This window comes from Haplochromis burtoni, unplaced genomic scaffold (assembly GCF_018398535.1).
Source record: "Haplochromis burtoni strain Fernald_Lab_line unplaced genomic scaffold, NCSU_Asbu1 Contig_79, whole genome shotgun sequence".
NCBI classification, from domain to species: Eukaryota; Metazoa; Chordata; class Actinopteri; order Cichliformes; family Cichlidae; genus Haplochromis; species Haplochromis burtoni.
The window spans coordinates 1,703,337-1,719,229 of NW_024582440.1; the positions used below are offsets into that span (position 1 = coordinate 1,703,337).

Genomic DNA, 15,893 nt, shown 5'->3' on the forward strand with positions numbered 1-15,893 from the left:
AGAGAGAGAGAGAGAGAGAGAGAGAGAGAGAGAGAGAGAGAGAGCGAATCCTTGGTTTGGGCAATGATCCACTCACAGCAAGACACTACAAAATAGTCAGAGCACAAAATCACCACCTGACCATTTCTGGCAAAAGTTGTCATTTCCCTCCCTCAGACACGAACACTGACTCACAGGACCACAAAGACAATCGAAAGGAGCCCTTAAAATGCAGTGTGCACGCAGCTACAAGTAAAGCAGCTATTTCACATTTATCAGGAAGGAAGTCACCAGTCTCTGAAGCAATGCTGTTTTTTTTTTTCTTTAAATGCTAAATATGGAAGCTGGGTCAGTTTTCTCTCACTTGAGACTTTTACAGGGGCAGGATATTAATTGTCCCAGGCACTTAACAATACACGTATGCGACCAAAAGCCATAACCTGAGGCTTACTGTCAAAATAAAACTACGTGTGCTGTCTGTGCGATTTTCTCATACTTGAGTAGATGATCCTTGGTGCTGCGCGTCTTTGTGAGGAATCTTTCACCCAGCTTCTCCAGGTTGCGGCTGTAGTCCATCTCAATTTCTGCCTTCTTTCGAAAGAAGTCCTGCAGGTCCTGAAGCAGCTGCACCCTCAGCTCGCACTGCTGGTCCAAACACTTGAGCTGCTCCACCAGCTGAGCACGGACCTCTGAAAGGGTAAAAGGAAGGAGTAGAGTCAGAGATGACGTTAGCTTTTTGGTTGACATAGCCATGGGCCAGGTGAAATCAACACACGAATCGATGTTTAATGTGCAATCGGTCTTTGCTAAAAATCAAAGGCCTTTTCATATGTTGCTGTTGGCTATACACCACTACCATTAACACACATTTCACAACGATGTGTAAGATGTTAAAACAACCCCTTTACAGCTGACTGAATGACTGGATGTTCCAGTAAAACACCTGGCACTGTGTTGGCTTGGCTGAACTCCATTCCCCTCCCACCCGTCCGCAATGCACAGACGGCTAAGCGTGCGTGCGCATCATCATATTTATAAGTGTGCATCTGTGAGTGCGGGATCAGATATCATCTTCCACACAGACATATCTCCAGAGGCAGTCATTTATCCCAGCTTATCACTTTTCATTTTCCTCCTGCCTCCTCCCTCATCGCTCCTCCATGCTGCTCTCCAGTCTGGCCCTCAAATTAATAGAGTGCACTCAGTGCAGGCACATTCAGTAACCGTATTCAATCACGGGCCGCAAAAAAGTTCTCTGGAGAATCCTGCTCATTGCAGCTACAGAACAGGAGACACAAATCATACACAGCAGCACTTCTGCACAGCCAAGGACACACACACACACACACACACACACACACACACACACACACACACACACACACACACACAGAGGTGATAAGCTGGATCAGTCCTGACAGCTGACAGATTAATGCTACGCTCCCATAGCTTCCTGCCAATGCCGAGCAGTCTGCATCCCTTAAACGAGTTAGGAAACAACACACGCATTTCTCTAATTGTCATCATGGCTAATCTACCACAGCTGTCATACCTCTACAACGCTGGCTGTACAGAAAGCGGATGGTTTTGGTCTCCATCCTGGCTTCAGTGATGTATGGATTCCCTTCAACAATATTCACACACTCAGACACACACATACAGACACACACGCGCAGTCATGCAGTCAGCTGCCTGTCCAGCCAGCAGCGACTGTTGATGCTGCCTTTGTGTTTAACAGCTGAGAGTGCAGTTTCTCATTACCACAAAGAGAAGTGGGATCTCTAAATGTGTCTGTGAGCGCCCCACTCCTCCCACTTCTCTCTCTCTCTCTCTCGCTCTGTCTCATAAACACATACCTAAACACTGTGCCACCAGCCAGCGGCCACTGTCGTTCTTTACCGATTCAAAAACCAGAGTTAGGGAGTTTTAAGACACTGTGGGCAGGGGGGCAAAGGAATGCACACACCGAGCCTGTGTCAGTGCTAATGACCTGGTGTGAACATTTGCTTTCACAACATGTGTTTTTGTCTCGCCGGCTGCATACGTGCGTGTTTGTGTGCAATTTTCTCGTTGCACGACATTGTCAATGATCCAGAGTGAGTCAATGTCCCACCCCTTAAGGCTGTGACACAAAACCTTGTAATTAGCCCATCCACGACGACAACACACAACACCTCCAACAAAAACAAACCTGTCCATCCATAAGGAACGTAAGAAGGTGACAGAAAGCATATGGTTATCAGCCTGGAAACAGCTTGAGGGGTGGAGGATATGTACAGGAGGGAATGAAAAAAAAAAAAAAAGCAACAGGTGAGTCCCATGTGATCCAAATGTTTAGAAAGCAGATTTAATGGGGGGAAATTAATTTAATAGGGAGGCCGTGCCCTGAGCCCTGAAACCCCTCTCAGGCCCCTTACATTTACATTAGGATGAAGAGCGAGTTTGACGGCATGCTTCATTTATAAAATATATGGCTGCGTTACATGAGCTCTCCCCACTAAACCCTATTGGTACTGGCTGCTCGACACAATTTCCTTAAGGGGATGTAAAAAGCACAGACGGGTGACAAATTAAAGGAAAAATCCACCATAAAGTCTCATCACATGTGAGCAGAACTGCTTCGTTGAGCTTTGATATTCATTCTCCAAGCCCCTGAAACTCTACTGCAGGGTTATAAAGCCATCCTGTACTGGGGGAGGGGGGCACTGTAAAATATGCCTATAGAAAATATCCCATCAGTGTTCAGCTTCATAGGGCACAAAAGACATTACGTGTAAGTGAGAGCATTTTCATACCAGTCACTGACCTCTCATGCCGCGTAGTTAAAGTAATCACTCAGATGTGTCAATACAAAGGGTCAAGTGGTCCCAAACCATGTCAGCATGACTGATAGGGGATAAAACATGCGGGCTGCCTTTTCATTCGATTTGCCACCACTATGCATTTCTGTCTTTAACCATATAAATACCGTTACGACCAAAAGAAGCCGTTTGCTTAGTGAAAGGGAGTTTGCTACAACAAAAAGGAGAGGCAGCAAGTCAAATAGATTCAGCACAGGTCTTCCCTTCGGTTTCATCCCTCTGCAATGACTATCATCCCCCAGCAAGTAAGAAATGGGATGTGAAGTGGGATGTGAACTGGAATGTGACGCCTCCACCCCCTCCAGACAGTCCAGTCACATTTTCCAGGCAGATGAGAGCAGGTCTTGTAATCAGGCTCTGGGATTCTACTTTACTGATGCTCTTCTCCCTGTTTTTCTTCCCTCTCTCCCCTCCGCCTCCTCTGTCTGTAGTGCTGAAGGCTGTCTGGCTCTGTTTGCACGAGCCTCGTCCATACGCTTTTCAGTCTGTTCGCCCGTCCAGCCACACTCACAAACAGGATCAGTTTGGAAAAGGCAGAGATGACTGCTACCTTTGAAGCAGCTAATCCTCTCTTTGGTTTCTATTAACATACATAGTGTATTTGTCTCCCAATAGAATATAGTCACACTACTGCATTTTTCTTTTTTCAGGATCAGTCTTTATTATTCATTTATCTCTTTGACTCTCTCCAGACATAGCAGCCACTTGTTGGTGTGTTTGGGCAAGTTAGACGGTTGTGTATAAATGATATCAGGGCAAATCATATGCCTGGAAGATTAGTGAGCTCACAAAGTAGCAGTGAAATCTGAGGAGTTCAATGTCTTTTTCCCATTTAGATTATTCCACCTACACCCACGTCTCCCTATGGTACATCAGAGCTTATGATACATCATCATAGAAAAAGGAAGACGGCAAAAATAGATGATGGATGAAGACAGAATACTCTGAGTAAGGTGGCCCTTCATTGGACTAAGAGTGCAGGCAGCTTGTCTGTGTTGCCTCAACTCAAACCTGAGACAGATGTGTCGCTGCATATTAATGCGTGGATGGCCACTGAGGAGGAAATTAAAGTAGAAAAAAAAGGCATTACAACCATCGACCTGAAGTTCACAGTACATAGACAACCACAGCGTGAAGGCTAAACATAGCTTTCCCCCATCATTTCCTTTGCTTAGAGTTATTTCTGCAGCAAATTTCCCACCAGCTTAACGCCGTTTTGTTTTGTAACTGACAAAAGTGATGGTTGCCCTGGATGCCATTGTGTACTGGCCTACATACAGAAGCTGCACATAATGCTACAAGGACTCATTATACCTGAAAACACCCTGGGCTATGGGCACACACACTCACACACTCACGCACACACACAGCAATGTGACACTCTGAGTCCAAGTTGTCACTTTGAGCTGTTTTGACAGCAGCTTTCAAGCCTGCTCCTGGAAGCCCCGCCCTAGTTCTGTCCCCCTCCGTTACTATATTATTATTTCAGCCACACACACACACACACACACACGCACACACACACACACACACGCACGCACGACAACTGTTTACAAGTATGTGATGAGTGTTTGAGACAAGGCTTGAAGTGGCTGGAGAAGGAGTGTGACAGAGAGTACAGACAACAGAGGAATGACAAACTACGACAGTCCACACAGTTGTGTTGATTTACAGGGTGCAGTAAAGTTCTGGTTTACAGCTCCTATTACTTTTGGTAACCACGTTCTATGTGTGCTCAAGTATGGAAATTCCCATTTCCTTTCTCTGCAGACATTATTTATGTGACATTATTTTGTTGGAGCAAAATAATGCAAGGTGAGAAATATGTTAATATAGAGTAGAAAACCTGGCTGTATAAATCAGGATTATCTCTCTGCAAGCTCTGGGCCTACAAACTGTGGGCCAGGTAATCAGTAATCACAGCAGGAACACAAGAACACACTCACACAGTACAGTTAACTAGGACTAAGAAATCCAAGTCAAACATTAGGAGATGTAGCTCCCAGCAAAGTACAATATTACCCATTCTTCTCGCTACGTTTGTGTTTATGCAGTAAGGCCTGGTCTTTGTTGCTCTGGGGACTGATACTGCAGCACAGGCTACGGAGAAGCTTATAAAAGAGGAGGGGAAGCAGAAGGGGGGTGGTAGTGGTTTTGTACCACTGTGAGCTCATACCATTGTCCTGACAAGAATGAAAGAAGCAGAGAGAAAAGAAGAGAGAGGGGGACGAAAAAGCACAAAGTAGTGTAAAGGGTGAGTAAGAGGGCGGGCACTGCGTCAGTGTGAATAATATGACCATTCATCCCATACACACAGGAAGACAGGACACAGTTGACAGGAAGTCAGCTGGACCAGTTCATTACCAGCAGGGAGCAACACGAGAGGGGAGGGTTATACTAAAACAACTACAGGAAGCATATGTGTGTGTACGTGTGTGTAAGAGGGAGTGTAGGGGTTGGACTGATGTGTGTGTGTACTGTGCTTTTCTCAGACTAAAAGGCCCTGAAGAAAAACAGGCAGCTGTGGAGTTCACCAGTATAACCCACCAACCCTGAACCAGGCAACCAAAGAGAGAAGATGGACTGAGGGAGAGAAGATGGGCCAGGGGCTTACAGGTTGAAGGCAGTCAAAAGTGTGTGAGTGAGAGTGAAACAGAGACACGATGTTTAGGCCGCTGAATGAGTAGGTAGACTAAAGCCTCAAGTTGCAGGTAGTATTTCCTAATAAGATTCTTCAGCAGGGTGGACTCTATTAGTTCCAGACATGTCAAACTAATACTGCTTTAGTGTATATACACACACACACACACACGTACGTACACACACTTGTGGAGAGGGGAGGAAAGGATAGAGTTACAGTACAGTAAGTGTTGGAGGGAAAGCTATTGCAGGAATGGAAAGATTCCAGCCAATGCCTTTTTCTTGGGTCTGGACATTTCCTCCAAAAACAAACACACACACACTCACTCTTTCTCTCTGCGTCTCACTCTCTGTCACACACACACATGCATACATTAAAAGTTATAGAGGCATTTCCTCTCTCACCCAGACCCTAAAACTTTTAGGAAAAGTAGTGTCGTCTTAAGAAGGCAAGTTAACAAGCTTCGCGACTTGTAGACATGGAAAACCATCCCGAAGCCAAACCGCTGCAAATGTACTGTTCAGCAGAGGAGAGGAGGGACCGACAGCGAGTTCGACGGCAGAGAAATAAACGCTGGGCTATGGTCGGGCATAAACGAATAAAGGGCATAAAACATCAACGTTTACCGGTGTCACTATGGTACTTTATTAGTTTCCCTTTTCAACTAACGTCATAATGCTAGTGAATATATAGTGATACTTTCGGGAAGGCGAGGATGCAAGCTCCTGACCTTTCTCACACGCACACACACTTTCATATAGCAAAGCAGCATTAAAGCTTGATTGCTTGGCAGGCAGGGTTATCATTTTCTTAGAAATCCAAAACACGAGTGCACGTGTGTCTGCATTCGAACAAACTCAAGCAGTGATTGGCCCCACGTCCGGACAGCTATGGGGGAGTAGCTGTTCATATTGTGCTTATTGCTTATCTGAAGTCTGGAGAACATGTGCATAGTTGCCGCATTATAGCAGAGTGACATCTGCACAGAGCCTCTTGCCGACTCTTTTGATGACCAAATTTACGTCACTCTGACCCAGGCGATAATTAAACACTGCCGTCAGAGAGGCCTTATTTATTTCACAATTGCAAAGAAAGTATTTTGGATCTCCAGCAACACTTAATAGATTTCTTCATTCTTCATCTCCACCAACCTACTCTACCTCTGCTCTCGCTGTAGCAAAGTAGAATATTACAAAAAAATGTTTAACATTATATTAAATCTAAGGGTGCTTTTCATAAAGCCTCTACCCTGGAAGCAAGGAAACAGCCTCTAAGGCATGGCTGAGCGCTAACAGGATTTGTATATCAGCAACTCACTAATCAATAGGCAATCTTACTCTTCATTTATACGATCTACAAAAGACCCAAAGGGGGCAAATGATGTATTATGTGTGTGCTGATGCGGTGACTTCTTCTAGGTTTCCTATATTAACTTTCCCATCCAGCTCTCAGCAATAAAGGGGGGAAAGCATGCTTCTCTCAGTGACCCAGATATACTACATCAGAAGATTAGACATCAAATGGGAGCTTTTAAGTATCAAAGTGACCGAATGCTAAAATAAGACAAAAGCACTTCTGAAAAAACTACTAGTCATACCATGATATTGGAGATACGCTTCCCCTCCCCACTGAGTTTTGCTTGGTAACTGTTACTCTTTGTCCATGATGCCCTCTTTGGTGGTGGTTGCGAGGGAGCAGGGAGAGGGGGAGGCAGTGTGAGAGAAACATGAAAAAGAGGTGACGGGGAGGAAGAGGGGGGGTGTTTTTGCAGGGGGTTTAGTACTCAGCGGGGGTAAATTCCACGGCACTGCTCCACACCTCTGTGGTCAGATCAGGAAGTCGTTAACCCTTTACGTGACAGTAGGATGCTTTATGTCCAACTGTAGGAAAGACAGAGGACGTTTCTATGATCGATTACATTTTTTGTGGCCATGCAAGCTACCGTCAGGGTTCCTTGCACTCTGTGAGCAAAGAGCACAGGTCAAGGGTCAGGGGTCTGCAAAGTTACTGGAGGGGGTCAGTCTCCCATGTCAACCAGCTGGTTACAACTATCGGTTTCAGCTCCAAAGAACGCTCAGCTTGTTTCTAAGTGTTCCTGCAGAGTCTATTCTTTTACCAGATCGTTACTTCTTTTTGCAGCCATGCTTTCCAGGAGTATGTTCTACTTCTTTGCATTTACCTCTCCTGACACCCATATCTCTTTCTAGCCATCGCGTGCACAGCACACAAGCATTTGTGTGGTGGCAGACAGAATGTGGGGTTAAAGACTGGGGGCTGGGGGTTTCTACGCATAATAAAAAAGGCTGCTTATCAAAAGTTAACTAGCTTCTTTCGCTCCCTTTCAGGCACCGCCTGCTCCACTAACCCAGTCGAGAAAGGCACTGGGGGAGGGGGGAGGTCCCACACACGCGGGAACTGGAGGGAAGCAATTCTGGTAAAGAAGCGAATAACGATTATCTTCCAGTTTAGTTTAAAATGCTATTGAAGTGTAGGTACTGGACTCTGACTTCACAGACAACCTAATCAGCAATCAGATATCCAGAGTCTGTGATCAACTTCTCGGTTCAACCGAGATGAGCGGCACTAAATGAGATCACACGTTATCCTATAATTTAGCAACTCACAAGATTTGAAACTGACCATCTTGAATTCTTGGCCTCAAGGCTAATTTCAGTGTCCTTTCTGTGTGTATGTGTGTTTGTGGATGCTGTTCATGCTGAAGGGTACCATCCACCTGGTGTCACCTCTATTTCCTGTCTCTGTTGGACACAGCCATCTGGGCCTCAGTCTGTTCCAGCAGGCCTCATCTCTGTCTCTCTCTCCCTCTGTTTCCATCTCATACACTCTCCAGCTTTGGCAGGCACACACAGGCACACACACACACACACACACACACACACACACACACACACACACACGCACTCTCCACAGGGATCCAAACTATTACAGTATAGAGCTCTATGCCATCTGTCTGAGGAGGTATGGACAGGTATCAGACAAAAACCCACACGCACGCATATCATATCACCCTGAGCCAACAGCAATATTAAGCTGAGCTCTCCCAGTGTGCATGTGTGTCCACACCCTTTCCAGTGTTTCAAAATGGCCAGTGCATAACGCGCCCCCCCATGTTAATCAGCTTAGCAGCCAGTCAGGAGATTTGACTAATCCAAAACACAACCATGGGAAGAAGCCCACTGAGTGTATGTCTGTCTGTGCAAGTGGTCTTGTCTGACAGTGCGTGGAATAACTTAAATCAGCCTCGACATTTCCAGGCAACACTCTCCTAAAGCAACAAGCATTACCACAATCATCCAAGGCTAGTTTCAAACAGCAAAGGATGGGGAAGAGGATGCCTTTCATGTGCGGAAGCATCACTGGGCGGGTAAAGGTTCTTCCCCGTCTTTATTAGCGTGTTAACACTCGTCATAATCCCAGCGATTGAGCGGCAGCGTGTAATCATTTCTTACTTCTAGATTAAACAGTCATCAGTCGTGCAGTCATCTTCATCTTTATTTCACTCCTCAGTAAGAATTAGCCCAGTCATCACTAATGATTCACAGGGACCTTGAGGGCTGTGTAGGCATGTGCACGTTAAGGCCCCCCCGAGAGGAGTATCAGGGCTTTGAAGCCTAACACAGTGCGTAATGGAAACCTTTCTGTCATTTAATAAAGAGCTATGGCAGCATTTGCCGCACAGGAGAGGGGAAACACACATGCATATTCTCAGCGAGGAAATGCTGCATGATACTAAACACGTGTGAGTGACTCGTATGGATGTCCTTATGCAGCAAAGTCTTATCGCGACACTGCATGAGAAATCAGTGGCATGTTGAAAATGGCTGAAGGAAAAAATGATAGAGATCAAGATAGGACGCAGTGAGAGCTGAGAGCAGAGGCTGGGCAGCAACACACGAGTTAAAGGCCGTATCTGCTGATGGCTGCTGATCTTTATCCGAGCGCCGGCGGAAGGCACGGAGGCCAGGAGAAAAAGAGCAAAGGGCACCATCACACAAAGGATGAAACCCAGAGCAGCAGATGATAACATGAGATGCTATCAGCGCATCCGACTCGAGGTCAAATCGCCACAGCCTTCAGCTGCAGCTCTCTCCGAAACAGGAGGGGCACATACGCAAGATAAAGGAATGCAGAACTACATGAGTCCTAATATAAAACGACAGCTCACCCCAAAAATCAAATAGACGTTGTTTTTATATTTTTAATCTTATCCATCTATCCATGTTTTAAACCACATATCCAACTTATGATAGTAGGGTGCTGTTTATACATACATATCAGTCTAGGAGACAACAGCTCCCGAGATGTCTGCTTTCTCTTAAATATAATGAAACAAGCTGCCACATGCCTCATGGTGCTGAAAAGGGAGCAGAAATATACTTAAAAATCTCTGCAGCATTCTATTTTTTTCCTGGAAGAATCTTTATTCTTCCATTATAAAAAAAAAAAAATCCCTGAAGAACAACCACTCGGCTGTGAAGAGCGGTTTAATAATGAATTCGATTATCAACAGAAAAACAACAGCATATTTTGACTGTCTGTGTTGTTTGTGGAGAAAGGAAATGCAATTTGTTCCAGCTTTTAAAATCTGCTTCTTCTTTTTTTCTGTTAGTTTTTTATATTTTGGTAAACCAATGGTAAATGACACTCTAGGAAAAATGTAGTGATGTTTTTACTACTATTTTCTTCACATTTTACCGATTAAAACAATAACGGATAAGGAAAGTAATCACTGGTTGGGGGATAGAAGTATTTAGAACATATATGTACACGTGTATTATTAAAACATCCTCTGTGTGGATGGAAACAGCGTATGTCACAATTAGACTGCAGTGCAGCTAATGCGGTCATCTGCCTTTCTGCCTCTACCTCTACGCATCTCTCCAACCCACTAGTGCAATGGTCATTTCTCTGCTGTATGCAAGTGTGCATGCATGCAATTTTTACACATTATGGAAATCAGACATGAGTCTAACTGCTGCAGAGGGACTGGGAGTAGCGAGAGAGAGCGATAGAAACTGGGCCATGCTCCAAGAGGAGGCTACCAGCAAAGACAACAACTCCACACCTCAGCACAACAAACCACCACACGCAGTTCTGTGTAACGGCACAAAAACTTCACAGGGGAGTTTTTTTTGTTTCTCCTCTTCTTCTTTTTCCCTGCAGCACTGTTCGGGCTTTAACTGGCTTTCCACTGATTTTCACGATAAAAAAAAAACCCAGTTACTCTTCTTCCTTGGGGCGGACCGAGAGAGTAGACAGTGAGGACAACTTTTTCTTACACCCCAAGCAATCAATGTACAACAACAGTCCTACGTCTGCGATTAGGATGGGTAACTTGGGGGAAAGCAATTAACCAGCTTTCATTTTAGACACTTGGCTTCCATCTATCACATTTACACCCCTTTTTTTTTTTTTAAACATAATTATTTCATGTGCAGACATAATGAGATGCTTGCAGCATCAACTGGTTTGGATTATCCAATCATCAACGAAGGGTTACAAAAGAGACTTCTCACAGACGGCCAATAAATGCACTTTTTTACAGTATTTAAATACATTTTTACTGAACGTTACTGCTTCAAGTGCGATGGAATCACAGTGTCCTGAAGACAAAATCAGCTATTTGAGGCAGTGACTGAAGGAGGGCAGGAAGAGTCACAAGCGCACATACTGACCCATGAGGCTCCGATCATGGGTTATCAGATTTGGTGTATCCAAGTACCCATGTCATGAAAACAGATACTTTTGTAAAAAGGGGGCTAGGTCATTGTTCAGTTGTCCACACTCTGTCTGTTCATTTTTCCCTCTTCCATTAGCGCTGAGCCCTTTAATGAATATTTTGGGCTTCTTGACCTACCAAGGAAAGCAGCAAATGAGATTACAGAAAACACAGAAGTCAGGTTATTCATTTCAGCAGGCTTAGGAGAGTGCTATGAGAGTGAAACAAGATTACAATAATCATAGACTGCAAGCAGTACTGTGCAAAAGTCCTGAGTCAGCCCTCAATTTCGCTGTGCAAGAAACTGCACAGTGACAATAAAAAAGTCTAAGTCTCATTTCTTTATATTTTGTGTCCATGGAGCCAGATTTTCTTGTAACTTTTTAAAAGCGGTCTTGCACAATACTTCAGTCCAGTCCTCACCATTTTTAAAGGAAGGTTTCTCTTTCGTGAGTTCAGCAACTCAACATTGACCTGTGAACCATTAAGCATAAAAAAAAATCATCTAAATTAAGCGATGAACCAGTGTTGTACCTACACATAACAGACAACGCAGCGCAGAACCAATTTTAAATTGTATCTTTAGCCATTTGCTACTAGCAGGCTGCCACAAATGTACACCTTTAGTTCACACTCTTTTAGCAGAAATATGTCTGAGAGCAGTCTGAGAGGCATAAAATAGTCTGAGCTTTTAGCATTTTAGCATGCTGTGCAATTTGCCCTGAGAAACAAAACAACACAAAAACCAAAGAAGAAACTGAAAAAGCAGCTGACCTTAAAACACAATCTACAGCAGAGGAACAGTATCTGAAAGCCCCCGTCACTGTTGGGGGTCCATTTCAGCCAGCAGTGCTGGGGCTCTTAAAATGCATTGTGTTAAATTAAAACTCATAATTATAAACACAGATATATGGTCAAATTCTGAACAAAAGGCAGCCAACATCCAAACACGAGCTTTGAATGTCCTTCAACAAGTCTGGATAATTATTCCTGAACCCTACTTAAAATACTTAAAGAAACAACAAGAAAGCTGCCTAAGAGAGTTCAAGCTGTGTTGAAGAATAAAGGTGATCATACTAAATACTTCTCAAGCTTGTTAGAACTCTATACATATATTTTTAGGATTTGAGGTACAGAGATGCTAATGCAGTATGCTGATGCAAAACCAGAAAGAAAACCAAGAGACCATGCAAGAACTTCCTGACCTGGCCAGCAGTATAAAAATAATTTATTTTCACACCTTCTAAGTTTGATATTCTGTAACAGTCTGCAGCTGGCCAAATGTCATGAAAAGCACAGGACAGGTTGTCATTTGAACTTCTTCATAATGAAGATACAGCATCCTTTCATACACAAATGCATCAAACTAAAGCAGACTTTTGCACACCTAGCAGGACATTCTTGCACATGGCAGATTCGTGATTGGGGGTTTACCAAATAAAGATCTAAAAAAAAAAATGAACCTCCCTGCAGCAGAGCAAATTAGGGTCAGTTAAAGTTCAGTAACTTAAGCTCTTTTCTGTTGCTGAGTGAATAAAGTAAGAAAGTGCAACTTCAGGCAATTTCCAGACCTGATTCTTCCGATACCGTTTCACTCTCAGGACAAAGACATTGTATAGGCTAGTGTTACAGGCTGCATGTTTTCACTGTACACTCAGGTAAGCCTTAAGCTAATCTTCACTGTACCTCTGAAGTAAAACCTAGAAAAAAAAAGAAAAAAGAAAACACGGTTCAGAAATAACTCACCTGTCAGAATTCTCTCAGACAAAGTCTGAGAGAAATGATACCTGGAGGATGTGTTTATAAGCCACTGCAGGGTAAGCCTGAGGATATGCTAATACACCGTGTCACAACCTCTGTGCTCCTCAAACACACAAAAACACTGTTATTTTTACTTTCTCACACATACTCATAACACCTCAAATCAGCATCTCAAATATCACCCTCTAATTCAATGTCAGAACATCGGCACAGTCAGACGTGCTGGATGAACAGTCTACTTCACTTTAAAAAAAATTGACTATTTGAAAAAAGAATCAATTAAAAGTATTCATTAAACCCACCGTCTGCCCTTCTCATGCTTTTACTTTGTTCCTTGATGTATTTTTTGCACTTGTCCCCACAGGTGGTGAACTCTCACACACAGAGCATCACCCCCATCAGGCTATTTGGTACTCGGTCTGCACAAAGCACGTCTGGTACCCATAATCCTTCACTCTTTGTAGTCAGATACCTAAATAAACCGAGACACTGGTGCTCCCATATAGGAATGACATCCACTCAATGCTAATAGTAATCAATCACACAGACTTGATACAGGGTTAAAAACCATTTATCGTCCAAGTCTTCATGTCTTCTTGTAGTTTGCTGTCACAGTGGCAGATTTCTGTAGATTTCTGTGTGATGTAGACTGTGGTTCATGTTTTTGATTCTTTTAACCAATAAGCACTTAACCTATAACTAGGATCACTGACCAAATGCAATATTCTGGGATTGTACAAACATGAGTCTCTGTAGCCTTTGTGTTAGTTGTATTTCCTTAATTTGCTACGCTAGGTCTTGAGCCAGTTGTGTTGCTGGTCTGCTAGTCTTCACCTACCCATCTGGACAGGCTGTGGATTGAAAGCTCTTACACTTATTATGGACTATTCTAACTTACAGGTCCAAAAAGACAAAGGAGAAAATTATATCTACTTTGATACATATGAGGACTGCTGGTCAAAATAAGTAGAACCTGCTGAGCAGTGTTGTCCCTTCTCATGAGGCTTCACATTCATGGATGCATGATTAAAACTGGACTTCCAAGTTCTGTTTTCCCTCAGTACCTTCAATAACATGTCCCAACCCACACACTTGCTATTAGTGTGAAGACAGCCTTAATGATTAAACTTCATGTCTGTGTTGAATCCTCAATAAAAGCAAGTAAACGTCCACTGAAATGTGCATAAGCAAGACGCTGAGCAGAGGATCGCCTCTCGGTAGCTGACCCTGAGCGGTGACTTCCCCGAGGAGGAGAGACAGTGACGAGATAAACTTCTGGAAGTGTCAGATTTTTTGATTAAACTGCCAGTTGTTTTCGGCCCTGTGGTTAAATGCGACTGGTCAACTTTCTCATGCTTTCTGCCCTTTGACACTTTGGAAGTCTGCTATCTAGTGAGTTTCAAACACATGACAGAAAACAAAGCTATCTGTGCTCAGGAATGGACAGCCCTGATACCAAGAGAGAATATACCTCTTGAGTGAGTGGAGAGTGGAACACGAGGTCAGTGGCTCTGCACTGAGTGTGTGTTCAATTTTGTGCGTGATGTCATGTGTGTTTATCAGAGAGAGGACATGGTGGAATCACTGCAACACAATAGAGTACCGCAGTGTGGGTGGCCACACCCTTTCCTCTTAGCTCCCCTTAACAGACTTTTCTCCGGCCCCCAAAAAACTGCCTTGACAAGATTTTAAAAAAAGAAAAGAAAAGCACAGAGGTGGGAAAAGAAGGGAGGGGATGGAATAAAATCCCTGACTTTTTCTTTTTCTTTTTTTAAACACAACAAAAGCAAAAGAAAACCATGGGAGAGAAGAAGGGAAAATAAGATACTAATATAAGTAAGAGTGAGAGATTTGAGAGCTTTGGTGTAAACTTGACAGCAAGACTCTAAAGACAAAACTGAGTAGAATGGGAGAGGGGATGGAAAGAAACAAAATAGGTGTACAGTAATAGTCTAAAAAGCCATAGATAAATACAGGGGAACCTACAGGGAAGGTTAAGACCAAAAACACAGAGCTGTGTCCTGCAAGTGTAGCTGAATTATTGATGATGACTATGAGTTAAAGGATGAGAAGAAGGAGCACTTTCAGTGTAATCTCCCAGTGTACCATAAACATGCCTGCTCATATACGTAGAGTCACCTGGAAAAGATACCATGACGTTAATGCTTGGCAACCGGATGGGCTCCAGAGATGGGAGCAGATCCCCAGGGACAGTCTGTGGCTGTCAGGAAAACAAAAAGGTCAAGGGTTGCAGCAGAACAGAGGTAGGAATGTGGTCAACACCTGTTCTAAACTTGCAATAGCAGACTCAGACAGAGTATTAGGAGTAAGCCACAAGGTACACAAAGCAAATAAGATGCTCATTAGGACCGTTTATTATTTGGCAGTTCTCATTAGCTTGAAATACTACAAAGAGCAGTCTTCTTACTTTGCTTTATCCCTTCCCTGCTCATGTTTTTTCTGTCTCCCTGCCAGGTCCTCTTTCTTATCCGCAGTGGAAGCCTGTTTGATCTAACGGAGTCCTGCTGTTCTGGCTCTTCAGCTCCCAGATACCAGGCACACACTCCTCCCTCACTCACTACAGAGGAGAGCTCCCTTTTTCTTACTCCTTCACAAAAAAAGAAAAAAAGAGAGAGAAAGAGAGAATCACAGGCCCTCCACCCCCCCTCCTTTTTAGAAATCAGACACATTCTCCCTCTTGCACAAGAAACAACTAAATAATTCATGAATTCAAAATGGCCTCGCTGCTGTAGAAGCTGCGCTGAGGCCAGCTGCACTGCGTGCATATGGACCATGTAGCTATGTAAGCTATGTTGACGATGTATTTCAATCAGAGGACAGTGGCTATCATTGTCATCACCAGCAAAGCAGGACACAATGGAGAGGGATACAGCCAGGGACCTGACTCACA

General features: G+C 43.8%; 1 protein-coding gene across 3 annotated transcripts in view; it reads right to left on the reverse strand.

The window, feature by feature from the left end:
• Positions 1-15,893, reverse strand: part of srgap2 (SLIT-ROBO Rho GTPase activating protein 2) — a 55,356-nt gene that overhangs the window by 24,294 nt on the left and 15,169 nt on the right. For 2 of the 3 annotated variants that reach the window (XM_005924692.3, XM_005924691.3), the window contains exons 1-2: positions 1,532-4,308; positions 476-668 (exon numbers count right to left, since the gene is read on the reverse strand). In XM_005924692.3, coding sequence (XP_005924754.1) covers positions 476-668; positions 1,532-1,637 — 299 coding nt within the window. In that variant the 5' untranslated portion in view covers positions 1,638-4,308. Of the gene's footprint in view, positions 1-475; positions 669-1,531; positions 4,309-15,893 lie in introns of those variants that run through there. The other variant, XM_014334352.2, reaches the window with a different exon arrangement.